Genomic DNA, 24,468 nt, shown 5'->3' on the forward strand with positions numbered 1-24,468 from the left:
AAAGGGTCACATTTGTCTCCTTAGTGGCTGTATTGTGTTCCTGCTCCATAGCTGTTCTGTGATAAATCTGAGGCTATTTCTCTTCAGCCACTTGTAGTTTATACAATTTATACATTATCAGTCCAGACTCAGCATCTGACACTTTGTACTGGTGAATCTCTCAATATTTCCATTACTGTGTCCTCCCAGTCCTCCAGTTCTCCTTGTATTTGTGTTCCCAGTCTTCCTGTAAGAAGTGTTTGCCACAGGCTGATTCAATCTGCAAAATTAACACAAATGAGTTTATTAAAATGTTCCCAGATTGATGCCTGAATTTTGCTTATGATTTTCTAAATGCCCTTTTACTTACTTAGTCCCTGACCTGCTTTAAATATTTCTATTATTTCTTCATCTGACTCAATCAGTATTTTCCTTGTTTTGGTTTATCTGGGAGATCAAATCTACCTGGACTTGGTTGATTTACATCTGTTTATTTTATATACATGCAAACAGCAGATTTGGGTCTGGGCTAAACTGCTGAATTCTACATTTTCTCTCATCACTGAATGTGTTTGGATAATGATGCTTTCAATATATTCACATTTTATTTCACATTCTTTATGTAAACCTTATGATCTATAGTAGCCTTTCTTGAGCAGTAAATTAAAATTTCTGTAGGAAATAGGTTTGTATATTTGTATTCAGTGATAACAAATATAACCTGAGATTTTTGGCTAGAAAAGTAACACTTCTTAACAACAGAGCTGGTCCCATGGGATAGGTAATAAAATTGGAAAGAGGAATTACAGTAGCTCTCAGACTAATAAGAATTTAAAATTTAAAGGCAAATACTAATCAAAAGGTGATGACTGATCTGTATGCACTGCACATTATATGGTGTGAAAGCCTAGAGGAATAATTGAAAACTACTGGTTCTCCAGACAGTTTCTACTGGGATCCCCTTGGACTTTTTGACATTGAAGTGTCTGAACTGAGCAGCAAAAGTCAAAAGGAATTCTGGGTTTGGTTGTAAATGGAAAACAGTGGAAAATGGAAAGCCACTGTTGAGACTTGCTGGTGAGCAGCACTTTCCCACCTCTGGAGAGTTAACCTGGATCCACAGGCATCACCAGGGATTTCATCAGCTCCTGGTGATTTTTGGATGTCCAGTTCTTACGGTGAGTATTCATTCAGCATTCCCAGGGTGGGGTCCAGCAGGGCACAGGGAGCAGGAATGGAGAGACACAGCAGAACCACAGGGTGGAGAGGGAACATTTTAACTGGGATTTTTCTGGCACTGTTTAGTGCATGGAACAGGTAACCTGCTTCAGGATCCTCTATAGTTTTTGTGAGCATCAGTGCTGAAAATCAGCTTGCTCTGAGTTTCCCTGTGGCACTGATGGACTTGGAGCTCTGAAGGATGTTATAAATGAGAAACAAAGTCTCGATATTCAGCAAAATTTAGATTGCTTTATTGTATATAGACAGAGCAGCACAGCACTGGGGAAAATGTGAGGGGTCACACTTCCACCAAACCTGGTTTGCAGCTCCTTTTTATAGGATGGTTTTCCTTGTAGTAATCAATAATTGTTTTTGTTTTGTTGTAATAATTCTGCAAGGTGAGCAGTGGTGCTCAAAGAAACTTCCAAACTTCCGTGGGACAGCTCTTGGGATAATTGGTCATGGAACCATCTGGTCTTGGTGGATAAAAAACAGAAGTGGGAAGCTGATCTTTAGCAGAGAGTTTGTGATTGATCACACAAAGGCAGGAAATCAAACCTTTCAGACTATGGAAAACCCCTCTTTTTGTTCTTTTACAAACTGATATACACAATATTCATAACAGGGGGATATAAACAGAGTGGGTTTAATCATATATTTCCCTTTATCTAGGTCCACGTTCTTTTCTTATTTTAAGTATTCTGGTTTATACAAACTCCCAAACTGCTATGATTAGCACGAATCATTTATCAATTACCACACAGAGGAGAGGGTGATGCTGCATTAGGAGCCTCAGACTCTGCACCTCCAGGCTGTGCCATTGAGCATTCCCAGCCACACCCGGCAGGTGCCAGCCCCTCCCAGCCAGACCTGGCCGTGTCCCGGCTGCTCGGAGCAGTGACCGGAGCGTCCATCGCTCCCTCACGGCCTTTCCCTCAGGGAACCCCGCGGGACTCCCGGCGCCCGCTCGGGCTCTGCTCCGCGGCGCTCAGACTGCCGGAGAGAGGAGAGAGGCGAAACTCCCGGGAAGATGAAACTCCCGGAAAGGTGAAAATCCCGGGAAGATGAAAGATGAAAATCCCGGGAAGATGAAAGATGAAAATCCCGCTGCAGGGAGGCTCGGCGGGCAGCCCGCGCTCCCCCCTGGCGGCGCATGCGCGCGGGGCCGGCGGGGCGGGTTTGGCGGGCGAGCGGCAGCGGGGCCCGGCGGCGCTCGGCGTTCGGGCCCGGCGTTGGGGCTCCGGGGCTCGGCCAGGCCGGCGGCGTTCGGGCCCGGCGTTGGGGCTCCGGGGCTCGGCCAGGCCGGCGGCGTTAGGGCCCGGCGGGACAGCGCGGGCGGCTCCGGGCCGGGGGGGTCTCTCCCCTCCCTCCCGCCATAGAAGGAGCAATGGCGGCGCCGTAGCGCGGCCGCCGAGCCCCCGCCCGAGCGCCGCGCCCGGGTCCGGCGGGAGCCGAGCGGGGCCGCCGCCGCTCCTCCTCCTCCCGCCATGGCCACCGAGCTGGAGCCGCCGGCCGCCGGCGCCGTGACGGGCGCGGCGCCGCTGGAGGCGGAGGAGGACGAGGAGCACTGGCTGTACGGGGGTAGGTACCGCCTCAGGGCCGCCCCCGGCTGCGGGGCCCGCGGGACGGACCGGCCCCGCTCCACCGGCCCCGCACAGACCCGGCTGGGCCCGCTGAGGCTCCCGCGGCCTCCCTGAGCAGCGGCTGTGCGGGGCGGGGTGTGTTATTGTCCTTTCAGCGGTAACGCTGCTGCTAAGGGAGCCGAACGCGGTGCTTTGTGAAGAGTTTCATTCGCTGATCGCCCAAACCGTGGGAGCCCCCGAGCTAACGGGGCTGGGATGTGGCCGGCATCAACCACGGGATTCTATTGAAACGTCTTTGTCCTCCCCATAGGCTTTCCACATGAATGCTTTTATGTTTCTTCTTCTTTTATATAGAATTGAAATTCTGTATAAAGACCTTCAGTTCCTGTCTCTCTTCTCTGAGACTTGAGATTTATATTTTGTATTTGGTTAATGTGAGACATCACCTCTGCAGATAGCTGGTGTTTGTTGGGTTGGGTTTATTTTTAGTTGTTCCATTTCTTGTTGAACTTTGCTGAAGAGAGAGCATTGGGGTTATAGTGCCTTGGCACCACTGGGTATTTCTCTACCTGTGATGCCTTTTGTGCTGGAATTCAGCTTTTTTCCTTTCACTTGAATAATTCCTTTGTTCTTACTGTTTTTTGCAGATGACACCACTGGTAAGCAAGAAGATGGACCAATTTCTGGGTGAGTCCTGAGGCTGTTTATTCCTTATGACAATACATGGTGTAAAGATTGAGCCTTGTTGAGCAGAGCTCTGTGAATGCTTTGGAGCAGTGCTACTGCCAGCAACAGCAGCCTGGCCTTTGCCCATCCCATGGGATCATCCCCAGCTTTCCACATTTATGGATGTGGAAGCTGAACTGGATGAGTGGACTGGTTTGATTTAGAGCTTTCAGCCCTTTTTTTTTTTCCCTCTCAGGAATTAGTTCCAAACCAGATCTATTTTCCAGTTTAATTCCCTGGGAAAAATGGTGCCCTGATGAGGATTGGCTTTGTGCTGACTTGGCATTGGTAAAACTGTGCTTTAGTCTGGGAAAGGTAAAAACCTTGAGCTTGGGTTAAAATCTTGAGATTCTCTGTGAGATCTCTCAAGTAGTGTGGATAAGACTTGGAGGTAAAACCAATAATCAGTTTGGCTTTCTGTGTGTGGAAGGCATAGTCTCTCCTGGGTTATATTTATAGCTGTGTGTTTTGCACCAGCAGAGCTTGGTCTCAGCTCAGGATTACCTGTTTGCCATTTTAAATGGAACATTTTTCAGAAGGCTTGGTTTTCACTGGGCTTGTGTGTGTTCAGCCCCTTCCAAAGTTCAGTTTAGTGTTTATTGTCATTGTGGGTTCAGGGTCTGGAATGTTGGGGTTGTTACAGACACTGTCCTACTTCTGTGCTTAAGGAGTAGGAAAACTCTTCAAATAAACAAGTGGTAAAAAACATGGTAAATTGTTACCCAAAAACATCAAGTGAGCTCTGTGAGGAGGAACAACTTTTAGACAGAAATTTACAGCTGCTTTACATAAATCTGCTGCTCCTTGTCACATTCATCTGAATGTAATTTTACTTTACAAGCAGGACTAAAACTCTGAATTTCCAGCAACTGTCTCCAATAACTGCAAAATGCAGGAAGGAAGAATATTAGTGGCCATGCTGGCTTCATTTTTTTCCCTCTTTTTATTTTTTTTCTCCATATTTCTTTGTTGCACAATGAGAATGTACCTAAATGAAGAGCTATGGGGTGTTTTAAGAAAAATGACTCTTTGTTTGCTCTGCTGTCAGCAGCTGCAGCTCCAGGGATGCACTGCTGGCTTGTCTGGAGTGTTTGTCCCAGCCAGGAAGCAGAAATGTGCAGAGCTTGGGATGCAGCATCACTGACATTCCCAATCCTGAGGGATGTGTTAGATACCAGCAGGATGCTGTGCTGTCAGCAGTGCCCAGGACTGTGCTGGCATTCTGGAGAAGTGAAATCTCTGCCATGTTTTTCTGTGCCCAGATGTTGCTGGGGACCTGTCAGAGAGGTTAGGGAAAGGCTCCTGCTTCCCAAGAGTCTCCCTGAACTCCAGTTCATGCATTTTAATGCACACCCACAGATGTTTCATGTGACTTTCAGCTGAAGGTAACACTTGTCACTCTCCCTGAACACAGTCATCTCAGAGTTCTGAGGAGATTCAGGGGTGGAGGCCAATGCTTGGATTGGGCAAAAAGGTTTTGGATCCATCAGAGAGGTTTTATTTTCTCCATGGTCCATGCTGTGGCCCTCATGTCACAGCCTGTGTCTGCAGCATGGAAATACTGGGAGCTGATTTTCCCTCTGACATCTGGGCTGCCTTTACACCTGGAAGTGTGAGCAGGTGTCACATCAGGAACTTGGCACCCATGGGACCTGTGCTTGATCAGCTGCCCAACCTTCAGCCCTCTTTTTGATCTCAGCCTGATGAATTTCTTTGCATATGGGACTTCCCCAAAATGGGGCTTCAGTTATGCTCAGACTGTTTGCTCTTTGTTTTGCACTCAGTAACTGTTATGTTGTTTTGCCTTTCTTGGGTGGTCACTCTGAGGTGGCTTTGGCCTGATCAGTGTTTGGGTTCTATGAGATGTTGCCTGTTCCTTTTTGAAGACAAACCTGTGGATGTTTGTTGTCTGACATGGGATTTTTAAATTAATAGCAGCATCTCCACAAAGCACTGATGGAGAATTGGATTGGCCTGGGCTGTTCTGATTGTCTCTCTTGAAAAATATCAGAATTATTTTGAAATTTTATCTATGACATTAGAGACAAATGAGCTGTCTGTATTTCAGTTCTGTAACACTTGGCACAATCTTTTCTAGTATGTTTACATCAATTCCACTCTCTTGCTTGGCCAGTGCAATGAACAATCTTAACATTTGTACAAACTCTTTAAACTGGAGGTAAATCCAAACCTGACCATTGTTTCATCAGGTCTAATTTGTAATGAGTGAGAAGAATGGCTGCAAAATTATCTGACTTTCCCTTTTGGAATTTTAACTACTTACTGTAAACTATTTGTAGAAACACTAAAATCACTTTTTCCTTAATTTCTCTGGGACAGATGCCTTTGCTGCTGACTAAATGAATGTGTAATTATTAGCATCCTTAAGGAGGAGGTGAAATTTTGCTTATTATGGTCTTATTCTTATCAGTTGTGATTGTGCCAAATCCGAGCTGAGCCAGCTGCCACTGAGCTGTTGAGTGCTGTCAGGTGCTCTCTGGATGTGTGAAAGTGATTCTTCCCAGCAAAAGCAAAGCCAAGCCAGGAGGATGGATTTTTTTGTCAGGTAGTTGAGCAAATGCCAGCACAAGAAGAATAAAGCATTGTGTGAAAGTTACCTGGGAAAAGGCTTTAGAACTGGTTGTAGTTGACCCTCTAGGCTGGGCTTGTCCATTTTCTCTCCTGTGTCATGGTCACTTTGTTTTCTCTGTCCCCTTCTCCAGACACACAGAATCTGCTCACCCTCTGCAGGATGCCCCCCAGGAGAGCAGGCCTGTCAACAACGAGGACAGGGAGATGTCCCAGCACGTACGTGGGGATTTCTGTGCTTCTCCTGGGGACAAACAGGGAGTCTGAAAATCCTGGCACTGCAAACACTTGGTATTTGCAGTGTTGGGATGTGCTGCCAGCCATTCCCAAAGCAGCTCCAGCACAACCTTGTCTTGTCACTCTGCCTTGTGTTGTGGGGAGGGAACACACCCTCACACCCTCTCAGGAGGCAGATCAGGGTCTCTGGTGCTGCAGTCTGGTAGGAAAAGCAGAGCATGATGTGTTCCAGCTCAGCATTCAGTGTGACTTCTCAAGGAACTGTAAAATATGGGAAACATTGGGATGGAAAGCCCAAGGTTCTGGGAATCAGTTTGGGTTCAGGCTCAGACCTTTTAGAATGCAGTCTGGTGGCTCAGTGCTGACATAGGAGGAGGAGGAGGGTTGCTCCTCCCCTCCTCTCCTGGGCTCTTTGATGGGTTTGTTTTCTGCCACATCAAGAGGGTTCATGCAGGGTTCTGACAGACCCACGTGCTGTGCAAAAGGAGGGAGGGTGAGGGACCCCTTCCTCATGCAAGGTGAGCTGTTAATTCAGCTCGTGCTTCTCACAAAACTGCACTTGCTGCAGATCTGGAAGATTTCTATTTCCCCAGTGCTGGGATTGCACTGGAGTCAAATCTGTAAAGTGAAGTGACCTGGGGGCTGATTGTGCTAAATCAGCTAAACCAAACTCCTCAGCAGCTCCTTACCACAGAAGTTGTGGTGAGAGAATATTTACCTTGAGGTTCTTAGGTGAAGCCTGGTGAAAATGTATTTTGGTGGTTCTCACTTGTGGTTGTGTACTTTTGACCATGGCCCTGGTGAAGGAGGTGTGTCAGAAAAGCCCCCAGCTCTGAAAAAGAGTGGGGCAGAGGAGCTGAGAGACATAGTGAAATTCTTAGAACTGAGCTAAACCTTCCCCAGGCTCTCAAATAATACCCCAAATTTCATGTAGGGCCAAATTTTCCAAGGATGCAGGAGTTTCTCTGTGGGCAGCTGCCTGTTATTGTTGAAGGCTGTTCAGGAATCTTGCAGAGATTGGGCAGTGCTGCAGAATTGTCAGTTGTGTGCCTTGCTGAGCTGCTGTGTGCCTGTGCTGTTGCAGGCCCTTCCCAGTGGTGAGGATGATGAGGATGACAGTGACAGTGACAGCGATGACGACGACGTGAAGGTCACCATTGGCAACATCAAGACAGGAGCACCATCCTACATGTGGGTACTGCTGGCTGTGGCTCTGAGGGGTCCCAGCATGTTGGGGTGGGAGGGGATGAGCTGAGAGCAGAACACCACAGTGGGCTCAGGAGCTGATGGGCAGCTGTGAATCCATCTGGAAAATGGGAATGGTGATCGTGGGGCTGCTGCTGGAAAATTAACTCACTAATTCCTGAGCTCCCTGGGCAGAATCAAAGGTGGGAAGTTCTATTTAACTCATCTGTGAAAACTTCCAGAAGCAAAATCTGTGTTGCTAAGAATTTGCATAAGCTGTGAATTTACTAATTTCCAGCTGTCTGATTTTCTGTGGCTCAGAAAGGCGAGGCTGCATTTGAGAAGCAGGAAATTATATTTTTTACAGCTCTGCCTAATGTGCACTGAATAAAAACAGTAAGACAGCACTTTTGCTTGCTGCTAGCAGCTTTCCTCTTACACAAGCAACTTACCTGTGCTTTGCTGCATACTCTTAATTTTTCCACTTTATGGATAATTTCCTTCTCTTGTTGTAGAGGTGCTTTCACTCTGATGGATGACTCTGAATAGCAAACCCAGGTGAAATAAAGCATCTCCTGAAGGGTGTCAGGGCTTGAATATATTTTGCATGAGAATCCTTAGCCAAGTAATTTGTTCAAATGCCAATGTAGTGATTCTTTTCCAATAGGGGAACTCCTATGAATCTAAACTTAAAAACGGGTAGAGGCTATGGAGCATCAGCTTCAGGTATTGCTGTTATTTTTATCCTTCACCTTTGCAATATTTCACCTACCTGGCACTGACAGCTGCAGCAGCTGCAAATTTTGCTCTGTTTAAAAGGATAAAAAAATTAGTGCAAACTAGGAGTAGGAAGTGCATTTCTTAAAAACCAGTGCTCCCAGCAGAGTCTGAGGGGACAGGATGCAATGATTTATTTACCCATCACTGAGCAAGGTGATTATAATTCTGTTTCAACTAGAAAAAAAAAAAAGTATTGATTGATACTTTTGTAGTAAAACTCAGAATATTTCTAAAATATATTGTTGGGGCTGAGCATTGCAGCCCTGGAAAGGACTGGAACTCAGTGTCCTGAACTACTTGCAGTGTAAAATTCTAAAAGAAACAAACTCTGGCCTTGAGTATCAGCTGTGCTTATTGGGCTGCTGAAATTTTCCCCACCATTCAGTTTAGTTTCTACTGTAAATTGTCTTGGATTCTGTCCTTCCACATATGTGAGACTGTCCTTTCATGGGTTTCATCTGCTCCCTTCCACTAATTGCTTTATCCAAATGAATTATCTTCTGATTGAGAAAATAAGAACAAATTCCCCTTGTACATTCTGTACCTGACTAATTTTTGCAGACTCCTATTCGTCCAGTAAAGACTGATCCTGAAAAAGTCTCTTGTTATGAGAAAATGTGTCTGTCTTGGGAGGGGAAAACAAATACTTTGCCTGGGGAGAAAAATAATTTGTTTTCATTTGGGGTAAATTTCATGCATGTCCTAATGATTTGCTCTGTCTGTAGTACCAATCTGGGTTGAATTTGCTTCTCTGCTGTTCAGCTGCAGGTGCTGCACACCCTGTTTGTTTATGGAGTGACTGGAGTCCTTTTTATTAAAAAGCTGATTGTGGTTACCTGCCTGCTGTAAAGCTGGTGATTAATTCACTGCAGTGCTTTGTTTTTGCTGGAATAATTTGCTGAGCAAATGAGTGGATTAAAGGCATTGCATTAAAAGTTGTAACAGTCCCTCTCTCCCCAAAGCCAAGCTGCAGCCCAAAGGTATTGACTTGGATGCTGCAGGGAATATAAATGGATTGCCTGTGATAGAAGTGGATTTGGATTCATTTGAAGACAAACCATGGAGGAAGCCAGGTGAGGCCTCACAGTTCCTTGTGGTAAATATTTTCTGCAGTTCTCCTTGTGTCTCTTTATTTTCACATGTAATTTCTGTCCATTTATTGTTGCCAGGGAACAGGGAAGCTGGAACAAAGTGTGTTGCTCAGCCTCTGCTGCCTGGCTAGACAATCAATGGCATTTACTGATTGAGCAAGCCATGCTCTATGTAAAATTGGGTTGCATTTATTCTAGTAATTGAACTCCCCTGAAGGAAGCAGCTATTTTTTTTTAAATGGTCTATTTTATTAATTCCCTGCTTGTCCAGAACATTGCACTGATACCAATCCAATAATGCTTGGCCTTAAAGGCAGCTGAGTGGGGTCAGGATTTGGGTGTTATTTGTTTTCCTCTCCCTGTGCAGGAGTTCTGTGTCCCCAGGCCAAGCCCAGAGTTGTCCCTGTGGTCCCTCCTCATTTGGGTCCTGGGGCTGCCCACACTTATTTGTGTGAGGGAGATTTCTCCTCTTACAGCTGTAGGATGCTACAAATCAGCTGCTGTTTTTCTTCTGATACAAAAGTAATTGAAGGAACTAGACATCCAAATTTTTGCTGTGCTGCTCTCATAAAATGTGCTCTGATTAAATGTCAACCAAAACAAAAAGTCCACTTGCCTTTTCTCAGCCATCATTTTTCTCCCTGCCAGCCCTGTATTTTATTTATCTTTCAGCAATATTGCTGTGCTGAGTAAGTAGAGCTTTCCTGAGGTTGCCTGTGCTGTGGTCTGGGTGTCTCTTGCCCACATGAAGCCACTCCAGTGCTGAAAGCTCCATGGGCATGTCCAGGTACCAAACCAGCACTGAAGCACCCTGCAGATAGTGCAGGCAGAATGGAACAGAAGCTTTTCTTCTGCAGGGATTTCTCCTTGAGTGCCAAGTGAGACAGAGGGGAATGGGAAGAAAATGAGTTAGAGTGAAGTTCAAAGATAAAGCATGGACATGGTTGTGGCCATGCTGACATCCCTGGACCAAAATAGAGCCAGCTGGCCCTAAAACAGTGTTGGAATGCAATAGAGGGAAGATTTCTGCAGAGCTGTGTGGTCTGTAAGTTTATTTTAGATAGCAAGTAGCTCATTACTCAACAGCCTTTCAAGTTGATATCCTTTACAGTTAATTGTTCAGCAGATTGGTATGTCTGAGTGAGGGAGTGGAAGGAGAAATCCTGTGTGGAAGAACTGATAGAGGTCTGAAGCAGAGGCTGATAAAATCAACAAGTGAATGTTGAGTTGCTGAGTGTGTGTGGATGCAGTTTGAGTGGTACAGCAGGAAGAGTGTCCAGCCCAGGAGATAAACCTCAGTGCTTAGACCTCACAGCTAAACCAAGCTCAGCCCTTGTAGCAGCTCTTTGTTTTGGAGTTGGTCTGTGTGGGAATATCTTTGTGTGGGGGATGTTTGAGGGACACCTCAGCAGGGCAGGAGTTGCTTTGTAGTGCTGGGAGGTGGGAGGGGAGCTCCTGGAATTCCTGCAGCTGGGATTGCCCCTCTGCATCTCTGCTTTCCTGGCAAGCAGTTTGTGGTCACCTGTGTTATTCAGAAGTGCTTGTGCTGAATTAGCACATTGCACAGGAGACTGGCAGTGGGAGATAACACTCTGGGATGGCTAATTAGGGTTGTGATGAGCTGTAATTACTTGTGTAGTCTGGGGTGCATCAATAAAAACCTTCCACTTCAGCTGCCTTTCACAAAATGAGTGAGCCCCAGAATCTCCACCAAAACAGCAAAGGCACTGATAGTCAGCAGGAGAATGTGTGGGCTAAGTTCTGCCAGGAAAAGGTTCTGTGGCTGCACCCCATTTTGTGGTGGGGGCTGGAACTGTCACTCCTGTGCTGTGCCCAGCACTCTGCTCTTGTGGACAATTGGAAGAAACCAGCCTGAAAAAATCAGGCTGGTGAATAAGTGATTGCAGGGAGCTCCCAATGGCCTGTGGAGGTGCTGTGCTGTGTGTCCCAGTGTGTGTCCCTCTGCTGTGCTGTGTGTCCCTCTGCTGTGCTGTGTGTCCCTCTGTGTCCCCTCTGCTGTGCTGTGTGTCCCTCTGCTGTGCTGTGTGTCCCCAGTGCTGTGCTGTGTCCCCCAGGGGTCCCAGTGCTGCCCAGGCCATGTCCCCCTCCCACCCAAGGTGCAGCAGTGTCTCCTCTGTGGCACCCCCAGCTTTCTGTTTGGTAATGCAAACTTGGGAAATAAGGGAAAGGCACAAGCTGGGATCTCTGGAAAACTTGTGTTGCCTTAACCCTTTATGGAAGCAGTTAAAGGACAGCTTGAGAATGCAAGTGTGCAGAAGCTCTGTGTTAACTCCTGCTCCCTCTGCCAGGTGCTGATCTTTCTGATTACTTTAATTATGGATTCAATGAAGAAACATGGAAAGCTTATTGTGAAAAGCAGCGGCGGCTTCAGCTGGGGCTGGACCCTGCTCCTCCCATCAGCACTGAGAACAAGATCACGGTGGGTGACCTGTGGCTCCTGCTTCTGCCTCCAGGGAAGTGGGACTGTGTTTGGAGTCACAGAGATGAGGGTGTCAGAGCAGGATAAACCTCAGTCCTGAGCTGTTCTGTGTCCTTTCAGCAAGGAGAAATACAAAAATGAATCTTTAAAGATTCAATCTCTGTTGAAAATCTTTTCTGTGAGAAAGGAATAGTTCCCTCAGCCTGGCAGGTTTGAACAACTGCTGCAGCAAGACTGGAGTGAATTTCCAGTTGACTTGTATGGGGATGGAGCTGGGCCATCAGCCTTGCAGGAGTCCATGGTGGCCACCAGAACTTCAGCCAAATTGTCAGTACTGCAGGTATTGCCCATTCCAGTTTTGACTTAGTGATTCCATGGGAAATGATAAGAGTTTAATAAACTCCTGACAGGACTTCTGATGGGAGACAGGGACAGCAGCTGAGGCTGGAATGGTGACTAGCTGACAGAAATGGCTGTACCTTGACTGAAGAAGGTTGCTGTGATTGTTCCTTTTCTTTTGCTGAGGGTTGATCTGTGCTGCTCCATTCAGTTGAAAGAAGGGCACAACACCTGTGTGTTACCTGTTACCTTCCTTAGGTCCAGCAGGGAAGAACAGGCAATGCTGAAAAAGAAGTGGAAAACAACATCATCAAAACAGAGTTCAAAACAGACTTCTTGGCTCTGGTGGGAGGACGAATGAAGGCTGGGCCTCCTCCCAACAGGTAAGAGAGGAGCATGTTTTTCATAGGGGCACCTGGGAACACCTGGGCCACATCTGAGTCTCCTCAAGCTTCAAAGAGCAGCTTTTACTTGGCAGGAAGCTGCTGTGGTCACTCATTCAGTGTCACCTCCAGCAGTGCCAGCCCTGTCTGCCCATTACCCCTCCTTGGTGCAGGGAGGGAACCCTGGATCCCAGCTGATGGGCACATCTCTGGGACTGGAAGGAGCCAGCAAACACCTCAGCTTTGAGGGCTCACTCACACTGCTGACATTGCTTGTGCTTGCTTGGTTTATTCCTACTCCCACGATGTTAATCTTTGCCTCCTCAAGTGGAAGTGGATTACGAGTTGGCAGAGGATAAGAGGAGCTGTTGGTTCCTGAGCCTGTGTGTGATGCTGCTGGATGTGGTAAAACAACTGAGTCACTCTGAGGGGCAGCCTCTGCTGGGGAAACCACTTGGCCCTTAGCAGATCAATGGGCTTTTATCAAAAGCTTCAGAAGAACACACCAGACGAGCCAGAGCTTTGGGCTCGGGGTGTTTCTGTTGCTTCATTCACAAAACAGCTTTTGCACACCTGCTTTGCAGAGAGCAGCCTTGCATCCCAGCTTTACCCCTTGTCTGGGAACCAACTCTGAGCTCCAAGTTCAGTCTGTTGGATTTGAGCACTTTGGAGGCATTTCTGTCCTGGTGTGTAATCCCTGTTTTTACACCTATTCCTCCTGGTTCTTTGGATCACTCTGGGTGCTCAGAGAGCCCAAAATGGGCTTCTCCTACCAATTTGAGAGATGTTTCCCTGATGGGAAAGAAGGCATGAAAGAAATCTGCTGACAGCAGGGAAAACTGCTCCTTGTGGTGCTTGTGGGGCTGAACAGATGCCTGTGCTCTGTCCCAGGAAGCTGGGTGGCACCATTGATGTGATCGGGGGCCAGGCAGGCACCATCCGCAGGGTGGAGGGCAGACGCCGGGATAAGCACGCCTCGGAGGAGAACCCCATCCAGGTAAAGCTCTCTGCTGCCTTGGCAAACTGCTGCTGTTACTGCACTTCTGTGAGCCCTGGGCAGCAGTCTGTGTGGTCCTGGCCTCCTGTGTCTCAGTTCATACCTGCAGAGCAGCAGGTGAAACCTGGACCCTGTGTGAGGTGTGTGCGTGGATCATTCCCTGATACGGGCTCTGTTTCTGGGTTAAAAGCTTGGTCTTGATAGAAGCCAGATTTGTCCTTTAAAGACCAATCTTCCCTTTGGAATGGAGAAGCCTGAGTTCTTTCATCAGTACCTCTCCCAAAGCTAGGAGTGTGTAGCTGGGAATCTGTTCTGTGGATCCTTCCCCTTCCCCTTCCCCTGGGGTTGGAATCTTCACATCTGCAGTGAAGGGTTGGTACCTGGGGCTGCTGTTTCTCTGTACTTTAGTGTAACATTTATTCTCAAAGCAGTTGGTGCAGCCACACCTCAGACTGAGCCTGGGCTTGTGTTACTGGATCTTGTCCCTTGTAAGGAATGAAAGCCTGAGTTTAAAGCTGGTCTCAGTTCTGGGCTTGCCTGCCCAGTGTATGACCACAATGTGCTGGTTGGTTCCTAGGCAGGAAGCTGCAGGGTCTGAGGACCATCTGCCAAACCCCTGCTCTTAACCACCTTCCTCCTGCCAGCACTGATAACTTGCCAGAAAAACCTAAACATGGAACCTTCCCTTTCCTGGGCCAAATCCCTTGGGTTTTTCCTCTATGGTTGTGTGTTTATTTTTTTAGTAGTCAGTTTTCCAGAGTTTGCCTGAGAGACAGAATTTGCTGGGAAGGGTTGTTTGCTGTTCCCCCCTCACAGGCACTGCCAGCTGCACTTCAGCTCACTGTGCTGCCTTTTCACTCTTCAGCCATGGCCACAGCCCTGTGGTGGTGATGCTGCCAGCACTGTGAGGGCCCTGCTGCAGGAGCACAGGGATTAAAACTCTCTTTTCTCATTGCTGTGCCCCCTAAGGTGCTGGGAGACCACGGCAGCAAGCCCCAGCCCCCCCAGCAGCCCCAGCAGCCCTCGCAGCCCCAGCAGCCTCCCCAGCAGCAGCCCTTCGCTCCGCCCGCCGGGCCGCCGCCCCCGCCGCTCGCCGGGCCTCCTCCTCCTCACTTCCTGCACCCTCCTCCTCCAGTGACTTCTGTTCCTCCTCCCCTGCACCCTCCAGGTACGTGTCCCCCCCTGGAGTGGGGCTGGGGGTGTCCCAGGTGTGCAGGTTCAGTGCTGTGGGAGGGGTGAGCGCTCAGGGAGCAGATCCTGGCCAGGCTTTGTTCAGTCTCCATCATCTCTGTTTAATGTTTGCCCTGAATGCTTAAAAATGGCTCAGGAAAAACCCTCTGGGCTTTGTTTCCCTGAGGGAACCTTCCAGTGCTGCTGATCCATTTGCTTTATTGATAAAAGTCAAGAAGCAGGTTCCTGTTTCTCTGGAGGAAGCTGAGAACTGTTGCTTCTGCTGAAATGGGGGGTCACACTCTGGGTTTCTCCTGGAGAAGGCACCAGCAGCACCTCATGCACTGATTCACTGCAGCACTCTCAGGTTCTTTTCCCTGGTAACTTCTCCATGGCAGCTTTTCCTGCTGCCTTGGATTAAAATGCTTGGCAAAATGGAGATGGACGCACTGGAACCTGCAGCAGGTTCTCCTCTCCAGCTCCTTCAGTTGTTCTGAATCAATTCCTTGTGCTTTCACACTCAGAAAAGGAGTTCCCCAGTGTAAGGGAACAGCAGCATTTTAAATTATAAAGCTAAAGAGATCATCATTTGGGAAAATTATATCATTTGGAGGCTAATCCCCACTTGGTAGCACCAGTTTTTCTGCTGCTCTGTTTGCTCCAGTATGTGAGATTTATTCAAAATTGTGCTTTGAGGTTTAGCTTGAGGTACAGAGTCCATGAAGTGTGGGAGGCCACACTTTCTCTGTTTTCCTCACTTGTTTTCCCTGCTTATTTCCACAGGCCTGCCACCTCCAGGTCCAATTCCAGGTAGGTGTTACCTTGTTCTTAATAACAGCAGTAATTTTGATCACACAGGATCCAGAGCATTTGGTCTAAGTAACATGAAGTAAGATGGCAGCAGTTTAGAGCACAGTTAATTTGAGATTAATAAACTGCAACTGAGCATTGAACCTGAGCTGTTTATCTTCTGACATAAATCTGTAGGTCAGAATCACTTGGTTCTTATATTCTGATCAGAATGCAACCTGTCTGAATCTCAAGATTCAGCCATAGGGCTGTAAGAGTTAATTGTTACTCCCTGATAAATCTTATGTTCAGTATTTATAAACCAAGATATAAAGTAGTTTTTGCTTTGTTTTTCTTCCCATATCCCTACAAAACTAACAGAGCTTTTGGGTGTGAATTTGGGGAGGAGATCCTACCCTGAAGGAAAATGATTCTGTTTTAAACAGGGCCTTGTTTCGAGTAAAAAGGTGCTTTAATGGTTTTTAATTGTGAACAGCACTTGTGAAGCTGCAAGGTCTTGGTGCTGATTTACCCTTCTGTGTCTAGGGTTGTTCCCACCCCCTCTGGCACCACCACCAGCTCTCCTCATCCCAACCTTGGATGGGTAAGACCACACCTGGGTAAGATCACACATGGGAGCAGCTCCCCTGGAGGGAGGAAGGGAGGAGAGGTCCAGAATCAGTGCTGGGGATGCATGGTCTGCTCTTGGGGTGGGGAGAGAGAGCAGAGTCTGTCAGGAATCCTCTGTGCATTCACCTGGATTTGTCATATTCAGGGCACAGGAAGGAGCCAATAAAATCTAGGTAAAGCCTAGAGGAGTTGATGGCATGATTTGTTACTGCAGGTAGTTTGTGAGCACTGGTGCTTTCCCAGGGCAAGCACTGGGATCATGGCAGGTTTGGAAGCTGTGACAAAACCTGTGAGCACTTCTGGTAGTGGGATTCCCAAAGGAATGCTCCAGAGACCTCCAGGAAGAACAGGCTGGAGCTGCAGCACAGCCAGAGCTGTGGGGGTCCCTGATGTCAGTAACTCACCCCCTTTTCTCTCCCAAAGGCAGCCAGCCAGCTACAACAACAGGCAGCCACCTCCCTTTGGCTACAACTCTGCAGGTGAGCACTAGCAGGACACATCCAACTGCTGCTCTCTCTCTTCCCTGGTTCTTGGCAGCCCAGGCTTTCCTGAGGCTGGCACTCACCATGGCTGCTGCAGCTCCAGGGTCTTGCTGTGGCCCAGACAGTCCCAGCCAGGAGCACAGGCTGGGTTTGGAGCACTGAGTGCTGTGCAGGTGTGGTGCAGGCTCAGGTCACCCAGCACAGAGGAGCTTCCCCAGTGCCTCAGCAATGTTCTGTTTGCACACACACGAGCTCATCCTCACTCAGGGATTAGCACAACCATCCACAACTCCTGCTGGAGCTTCACCCTCTCCCTTGCCTACAGGCACCATCTCCTGTGTTCTGTGATGGAGAGGCAGTGCCAGGATTTCAGCAGATTGCCCTCCCTGCTGCAGCTCCAGTTCTCCCCTAGTCCTGCAGTGCCCAGCTGGGAGTGGCTGTGCTGAGCAGTGGGAGCTCAGGGAGTTCTGCAGGGCAGGGTTGGAGAGTGGCAGGGGAGGATTGCTGCCAGATGTGGCACTGCTTTGGGATACAGCCTTGCTGCTCCAGCTGGCCACATCCTTCAGTGGCCCTCCCCAGGTGCCACTCTAGGGCAGAAGGTTTCTGGTGGGAGGTGGGACCTTGCACAGGTGACCAAGAGCCCAGGGCTGACAGAGACTGCAGTGCCTGTAAATGCCTGTTCTCATGCCTTCCTCAGAGAAAAATGTTCCCTGTTGTTAGCAAACTGCTGGCAGTGAAGGGGAGGGCACAGGGAGCTGGGCCATTGTCCCCTTGGATGCCAGAGGGGATTTCTGGGAGGGAGGGACAGGATGCTGGATGCTCTGGATGACGGGGTTCTGCTCTCTGGCTGCAGATTCAGGTTTCATCAGCTACCCCCCCATCTCCACGTCGCACACGCCCTGGGTGAGCACGGTGGACAAGGGCACGAGCAGTTCCAGCAGCGGCCACTGGGAGTACTCGGGCTCCAGGCGGGAGCGGGACCGGGACAGGGACCGGGAGCGGGACAGGGAGCGCGAGCGGGACCGCGACCGCACCCCCACCACCAGCGAGTACAACAAGTGAGTGCTGCCCCCGCTGCCCCTGCTGCCCCTGCTGCTGCTGCCCCTCCTGCTGCTGCTGCTGCCCCTGCTGCTGCTGCTCTGCCCCTGCTGCTGCTGCCCCTGCTGCTGCTGCTGCCCCTGCCCCTGCCCCGGCTGCTGCTGCTGCTGCCCCTGCTGCTGCTGCCCCTCCTCCTGCTGCTGCTGCCCCTCCTCCTGCTGCTGCTGCCCCTGCTGCTGCTGCCCCTGGGACACCTCGGGTCTGGCCAGGCTTTGGGTGACAGAGCAGCCACTGAGTTCTCTGCAGTGTCTGGGGAAGAGCTCCTGTGGATCAATACAGCACAGACAGGGGCTGTGGCACTGGCTGGTTTCCTGTCTCTGGGTCTGGGTTTTTTTGTTTCAATCCAGCAGAACCAGTTCCTCTTGCTCTCCATGAAATAGCCCCTCTGTGTTTACTCAGTGTTTCACAGCTCGGTGTGAAGCTCTGGCTGCAGGAGCTGCTGCTTCTTGTCTTCTGAATGTCACAGTCAGATCAAAGGACAAACAGCCTGCTCTGCTCTGCTCTCCTGTGGGGCTGGGAGTGCCATTCCCTGGGAGTCAGCCAGGAAATGGGAGCAGGACTGCAGAGACCACCTTGGTGGGAGCTGCTGTGGCCTCAGCTGGCAGCACTTGGGAAAGGACAGGAGGCTTGGGGCTGCAGAGACTTCCCAAACCCTTTGGTGTTCAGTCAGCAGCAGGCTCCAGGCTCAGAAATGCCAATAATCATTCAAACCATGATCAGAATGTGCATTCCTGGCACAGGGTGCTTCCTCTGCTGGGGAGCTTCCAGCCCAGAGAGGGAGCAAACAGGGCAGTGTGCTCCTAATTTTTTTTTTTTTCCCTTTATAAACTTTTGGGCACTGTGGATGTGGGGGGAGGAATGAGAACAGAAGACAAACTTGCTAAAATTGGAAGAGCTCAGACTCCCCCACTTCTGATCCATGCTGGAGCCAAGGGCTGGGATGAGCACTCCTGAGCACATTGCTGCCATTTCTGGGTGGTGCTGGAGCACCCTGGTGCAGGTCACAGCAGGACAAGTGGCCTTTGGGGCACTCCCAGCTCATTGATCCTGGACATTTATTTGTCCAGTCTGTTCCCAGGAGTGTCTGAGGGGTGAAGAGATGTTTCTGGGTGGGAAGAACAGGGGAAATAATTTTGAGGGGTTTTTGTCTGGTCCTCAGGATCCTGCCCTTCTGTTCACGTGACTCCACCAATGTCTCATTTTCCTTTGACTTGTTATTTAAAACTGTCTGAAATATTTGTGCTAAAATAATATGGTTCTGAAATGTTCTGTATTTTTTGGTACTGTGAGCTTGGGAAGTTTTGAGTGTGCTGGGAGGTGTCCAACCTGTGCCAGGAGAGCCCTTTGGTTTGGGTTCAACACTGCCAGTGCAGTGATGGGTTTGGAGCTGCTGGGTTTTGGTTCTCATGGAGGTTTTTAATGTGCTTGAGCTCCTGGGGAATGTGTGTGCACAGAGCCAGGTGTGGACGGGAGTGTGGGATGTGTCTCAGTTTGGGGTTCACCCTGCCCACTCCTGGGGACTGAGCAGCCGGTAGAGAGGGGCAGACAGAAACTGAGCTCACAGTTTGGGGATTTGGGGGAGAAAACAGAACAGAAAGAAAGGCTGGGAGGTTTCCTGGGGTGTATGTGCTGAGGGAATGGGAAGCCCAGAGTGATGGGAGGAGCGCGCGGTGCCGTGTTCCTGTCACAGGCACAGCTGCTGCTGTGGCAGTGGCTGCAGCCCTGCCCAGTGTCCCTGTGTCCCTGTCCCTGTGCCACTGTCCCTGTCCCTGTCCCCGCAGTGACGACGAGCGCTACCGCTACTACAGCCGCGAGCGCAGCTACGACTTCGAGCGCGATTATCGGCGCAGCCGCGACCGCAGCCGCGAGCGCGAGGAGCGGCACCGCGAGCGGCGCCACCGCGACAAGGACGACAGCAGCAAACACAAATCCTCCCGCAGGTCAGTGCCAGCAGCAAACACAAACCCCCTGCAGGTCAGTGAGGGATGGGGGATTCTGACAGCAGCAAACACAAATCCTCCCGCAGGTCAGTGCCAGCAGCAAACACAAACCCCCTGCAGGTCAGTGAGGGATGGGGGATTCTGACAGCAGCAAACACAAACCCTCCCGCAGGTCACTCAGTGCTGGGTTAATTCCGTGTATTCCAGCCCCACCCGTCCCAGCTCCCTCTGTCCAATCTCAGGAGGAATTGAACTCGGCTCAGTCTCCCAGCAGAGTTCCCATCTTAGCAAAAGCACTCACAAAGGAGGTGCAAGGCTGTGATAGAAGCATCAGCTTTTGGTCCTGCTTCTCCTGAGCACCAGGGCAGAGCTCACAGAATTAATTAGGTTGGGAAAGAGCTGTAGGATGGAGTCCAGGCTGTGACCCAGACCATGGCACTGGGTGCCACATCCAGCCTATCCTTAAACATCTCCAGGGACAGTGACTCCATCAGCTCCCTGGGCAGCCCATTCCACTTCCCAGTCACTCCTGTGAAGAACTTCCTTCTGCCTGCACTCAGGAATTGAGCAGGAGGAGCAGAGCTCTTGCCCAGAGCTTGATAGTGAGGAGGGGATGGTCTGTACCAAGGTGAAACTTCTGAGGCAGAGCAGCATGTCCTGACAACACAGCTTTTCTGCAGAAAGTGGATTTTTAACAGATGTTCTCCTGGAAGAGCAGTCCCCAGCAGAGCAGCAGCTCTGCTCTCTGGGCTGAGGCAGGTCCTGTGCTCAGGTCCTGTGTCATTTCAACACCCCAATAATTACTTGCTCTTGCTCTTTTCTCTTGATGCTTCAACTTCTGTCTTTAGGTGAAGTTCCTGTCAGCTCTGTAGGTAATTACCCTTATTTTGAAACTGGTATCAGAAAAACTCCTATGTAATGACTGGAAGAAAAGGCAGTTTTTATCCTTAAGGAGATGAGTAAGTTTTCTAGGAAGGACTGATTGCTGAAGGGTTGGAAGCAAAATGATAGGAAGAAAGACTAAGACCATAATAGAAATTGAATACAGAACAACTGGAAGCTGAGCTGGTATCAGACAAACAAGTCATTGGCTTTAGGGTTATTTCTCAGCCTGCTCTGCTCAGAATTGAAACCTTGGAGTAGATACCTCACTGTAGGTATCCAGGCCCATGGTCCCCTCCAAGCCAAACCATTCTGGGATTGGTAGCTTGAGGCACACTGAGCTTTGAGCCTGTTTGAGGCATCTGCAGATGAAATGAAAGGGTTTCATTTCCAGCTTCCTGCCAACAGAGCAGTGTGCAGGGAATCACTGACGCTGCTCTCAGCATTAAAGGACAGGGACATGGCCCAGCAGCAGCCACTGACACATCTGCCACGAGGTGGCTGAAGGTGTTTTGTGGAGAGGCAGCAGCCTTTTATTTTTCCCCTTTTTTTTTTTTGTCTTTAATGACTGTGAAACCATTTATTAAACCGGTCAGAAAATTACTTGAAGCCAGGAGCTTTTCAGCCAGGTTTGGCCAGTTCTGTGTCTGCTGCTAAACTGGAATTCCAGCTGTGCTAAGAATTGGTCTGTGCACCTGATGCTGTCCCTGCACAGTCCCAGTTTATCTGGGATAAATTTATCTGCTTCTTCCTGCCACTCTGGGCTGTGCTTTAACTCTGCCACCTTCACACCACAGTCAGCTCCTGAGAGTTTGAACCTGTGAGAGAAGCAGCAGAAAATCTTCTCTGAGGAGGAGCCAAACCAGAGCTGCCCCTTTTGCTGGGGGGAGGCAGAGCTGCTCCTGGCAGGGCACAGGCTCAGGGCAGGCAGGGTCTGCTCAGGCCTCTTCTGCCTGGGATTGCTCCCACATCCCAGAAATCCTGGGTAAACATCCCCACTTAGCCACCCCCATGTGGAAAACTGGGTGAGATAAAGGAGTTCCAAAGCACAAAGGCAGCAAAGAGCCAGGTCAGGTGTGAGTCAGCAGAAACAGAAACAGGATCTGCCTCCCATGAGAACCCACATTTCTCTTGCTCCACTGCTCCCTTTGCTGCCCCCAGTCCAGGGATTTCCCCAGCACAATCAGGGCAGTGAAAGGTTCAAACAAGGCTCAGGTTTAGGTCTCCTCCTCCTCCCAGGCTCGGTGCTGTGTCAGAATTGTTGGAGCTCACTCAGGAGTGGAAGAACAGCAGGTGTTGCCTGTGGACACTGCCAGGAGTGGCTGTGGTAGAGTGTGGCAGTGTGACAGTGACAGTGGCAGAGTGTGGTATTGTGTGGCAGTGTGTGACAGTGTGTGGCAATGGCGGTGTGTGACAGTGTGACAATGGCAGTGTGGCAGCAGCAGTGTGACAATGGCAGTGTGTGACAGTGGCTGTGTGGCAGTGACATTGTGGCAGTGCTGCTGAATCCCAGCAATTCCCACTGTGCCCTCAGTACTGCTGAGGTGGCTCCCGTGGGTGGGGATCAAGGCCCCTGTGCCCATCACAGGTCCCTGCTGTGCAGGGCTGTCTGATGTCACTTGGTGCTTGGTCAGTCCCTGATGTCCCTCTGTCCCTGGTCAGTCTCTGATGTCCCTCTGTCCTGGGCAGTCCCTGATGTCCCTCTGTCCCTGGGCAGTCTCTGATGTCCCTCTGTCCCTGGTCAGTCCCTGATGTCCCTCTTCCTGGGCAGTCCCTGCTGTCCCGGTCAGTCTCTCATGTCCCTCTGTCCCTGGTCAGTCCCTGATGTCCCTCTGTCCCGGTCAGTCTCTCATGTTCCTCTGTCCCTGGTCAGTCCCTGATGTCCCTCTGTCCCTGGTCAGTCCCTGATGTCCCTCTGTCCCCAGTCAGTCTCTGATGTCCCTCTGTCCCGGTCAGTCTCTCATGTCCCTCTGTCCCTGGTCAGTCCCTGATGTCCCTCTGTCCCTGGGCAGCCCTGATGTCCCTCTGTCCCTGGGCAGTCCCTGATGTCCCTCTGTCCCGGTCAGTCTCTCATGTCCGTCTGTCCCTGGGCAGTCTCTCATGTCCGTCTGTCCCTGGGCAGTCCCTGATGTCCCTCTGTCCTGGGCAGTCTCTCATGTCCCTCTGTCCCTGGTCAGTCCCTGATGTCCCTCTGTCCCAGTCAGTCTCTGATGTCCCTCTGTCCCTGGGCAGTCCCTGATGTCCCTCTGTCCTGGTCAGTCCCTGATGTCCCTCTGTCCCTAGTCAGTCTCTCATGTCCCTCTGTCCCGGTCAGTCTCTCATGTCCCTCTGTCCCGGGCAGTCCCTGATGTCCCTCTGTCCCGGTCAGTCCCTGATGTCCCTCTGTCCCTGGGCAGTCCCTGATGTCCCTCTCTGTCCCCCAGGAAGCAGCACGAGAGCGAGGAGGGCGAGAGCCACCGGCGCCACAAGCACAAAAAGAACAAGCGCAGCAAGGAGGAGAAGGAGGCGAGCGAGGACGGCGCCCAGGAGGGCGAGGAGCAGGACACCAAGGAGTGAGGCTGGGCCCCCAGCAGGAACTCACTCCTGTGCAACCAGCATGGCATTGGTGATGTTTTGCTTGGGGGGGGATTTTTTTTTAAGATTATTTTTTACTTTTTTCCAAGGGAAGAGGCTGCCTGGGCGAGCCGTGGCACAGGGAGCCGAGGCTGCACGTGCCCTGCAACTTCCTTTCTCTGTTTGGTTTTGATACAAGACAATACAGCAGTACTAGTTACACAGCACTGAGCTACTCTACTCGTCCCCATCCCTAGGGAGAACTTTGGTGTATCAGATCCTATGGTTTCTGATGGAAGATGGCTTCAGCTGAAACTAATGCAATTAGGTCATAGTTCTTGGTTCTTTTTGTCATCATCATTCCTTTTTGAGAACTAGGACAGTAAGTGCAACTTGAGGTTTATTGTCCAAAGAACAGCGTGACTTAGATCCCGGGAGCCAGCTTAGAGTCTGGTGTCCAGTAGTGAAAAGTCTCATCCCCAAATAAATTTCTTTCTAGCTACACAAACAGCTTGTGATTTCTCTGTGGCCAGCTGGGTGTGTCAGGAGGAGCTGCAGGCTCTGCTCCAGGTGGGCACAGGGGCCAAAAGCTGCTGAGGGCGTGTGCAGAGACTCCAAAACTGCCTTTTTTATCCTTTGCAAAGGTAGTCCTGTCATGTTACACTCTGTGTGGGGAATCAGTGAAGATCCATAGCAAGAGCATGAATTTCTCTTTCATTCCTTTTGACTTAACTATTTTATTTCCTTTTTTTACTGAGAGTTGACTGAATAACCTAGAGTGCAGTAGAGAACACCAGGTCCCAGTTAGCAGTTTGCCCTCTTGGGGTTGGCATTTCTATTTGGGTATCACCAACACTCCTGTCCAATGCATTCCTTCCCCTTAGATCCCAAAATAAATTTAGTCAAATTCCAGAGTTTCTTTGGACTTAATGAAAATAATGGGGTTGGGGAAGGGGCAACAGAGATGTTTCTTGGGTGGGAAATAATATTAAGGGGTTTTTGTCTGGTCCTCAGGATCCTGCCCTTCTGTTCATGTGACTCCACCAATGTCTCCTTTTCCTTTGACTTGTTATTTAAAACTGTCTGAAATATTTGTCCTAAAATAATATGGTTCTGAAATGTTCTGTATTTTTTGGTATTGTGAGCTTGGAAGTTTTGAGTGTGTTGGGAGGTGTCCAACCTGTGCCAGGAGAGCCCTTTGGTTTGGGTTCAACACTGCCAGTGCAGTGATGGGTTTGGAGCTGCTGGGTTTTGGTTCTCATGGAGGTTTTTAATGTGCTTGAGCTCCTGGGGAATGTGTGTGCACAGAGCCAGGTGTGGAGGGGAGTGTGGGATGTGTCTCAGTTTGGGGTTCACCCTGCCCACTCCTGGGGA

General features: G+C 49.8%; 1 protein-coding gene across 2 annotated transcripts; it reads left to right on the plus strand.

Annotated features, from left to right (window-relative positions):
- The first annotated feature begins 920 nt into the window (after nucleotides 1-920).
- Nucleotides 921-24,222, plus strand: LOC130253289 (pre-mRNA 3'-end-processing factor FIP1-like). 2 transcript variants are annotated; one of them, XM_056491765.1, is made up of 16 exons: nucleotides 921-1,157; nucleotides 3,431-3,470; nucleotides 6,233-6,317; nucleotides 7,420-7,526; nucleotides 8,188-8,246; nucleotides 9,263-9,373; nucleotides 11,701-11,831; nucleotides 12,429-12,553; nucleotides 13,445-13,550; nucleotides 14,520-14,718; nucleotides 15,504-15,530; nucleotides 16,056-16,113; nucleotides 16,563-16,618; nucleotides 17,475-17,679; nucleotides 19,501-19,659; nucleotides 22,965-24,222. In XM_056491765.1, the coding sequence occupies exons 1-16, from the start codon at nucleotides 1,142-1,144 to the stop codon at nucleotides 23,095-23,097; spliced, it is 1,617 nt and encodes a 538-aa protein (XP_056347740.1). In that variant the 5' UTR covers nucleotides 921-1,141; the 3' UTR covers nucleotides 23,098-24,222. The 2 variants fall into 2 exon arrangements, with proteins under 2 accessions (XP_056347740.1, XP_056347739.1); XM_056491764.1 differs by lacking the exon at nucleotides 921-1,157 and adding an exon at nucleotides 2,376-2,781.
- Nucleotides 24,223-24,468: the final 246 nt, after the last annotated feature.

Source organism: Oenanthe melanoleuca, chromosome 4A (genome assembly GCF_029582105.1).
Source record: "Oenanthe melanoleuca isolate GR-GAL-2019-014 chromosome 4A, OMel1.0, whole genome shotgun sequence".
Lineage (NCBI taxonomy): Eukaryota > Metazoa > Chordata > Aves > Passeriformes > Muscicapidae > Oenanthe > Oenanthe melanoleuca.

Excerpts from the sequence above, each read along its gene's own strand:
- LOC130253289 (XM_056491764.1), top strand. The coding sequence starts at position 2,688 with ATGGCCACCGAGCTGGAGCCGCCGGCCGCCGGCGCCGTGACGGGCGCG. Across the intron at positions 8,247-9,262 it reads CTATGGAGCATCAGCTTCAG|CCAAGCTGCAGCCCAAAGGT; the intron begins GTATTGCTGTTA and ends CTCTCCCCAAAG. Across the intron at positions 16,114-16,562 it reads CTCATCCCAACCTTGGATGG|GCAGCCAGCCAGCTACAACA; the intron begins GTAAGACCACAC and ends TCTCTCCCAAAG.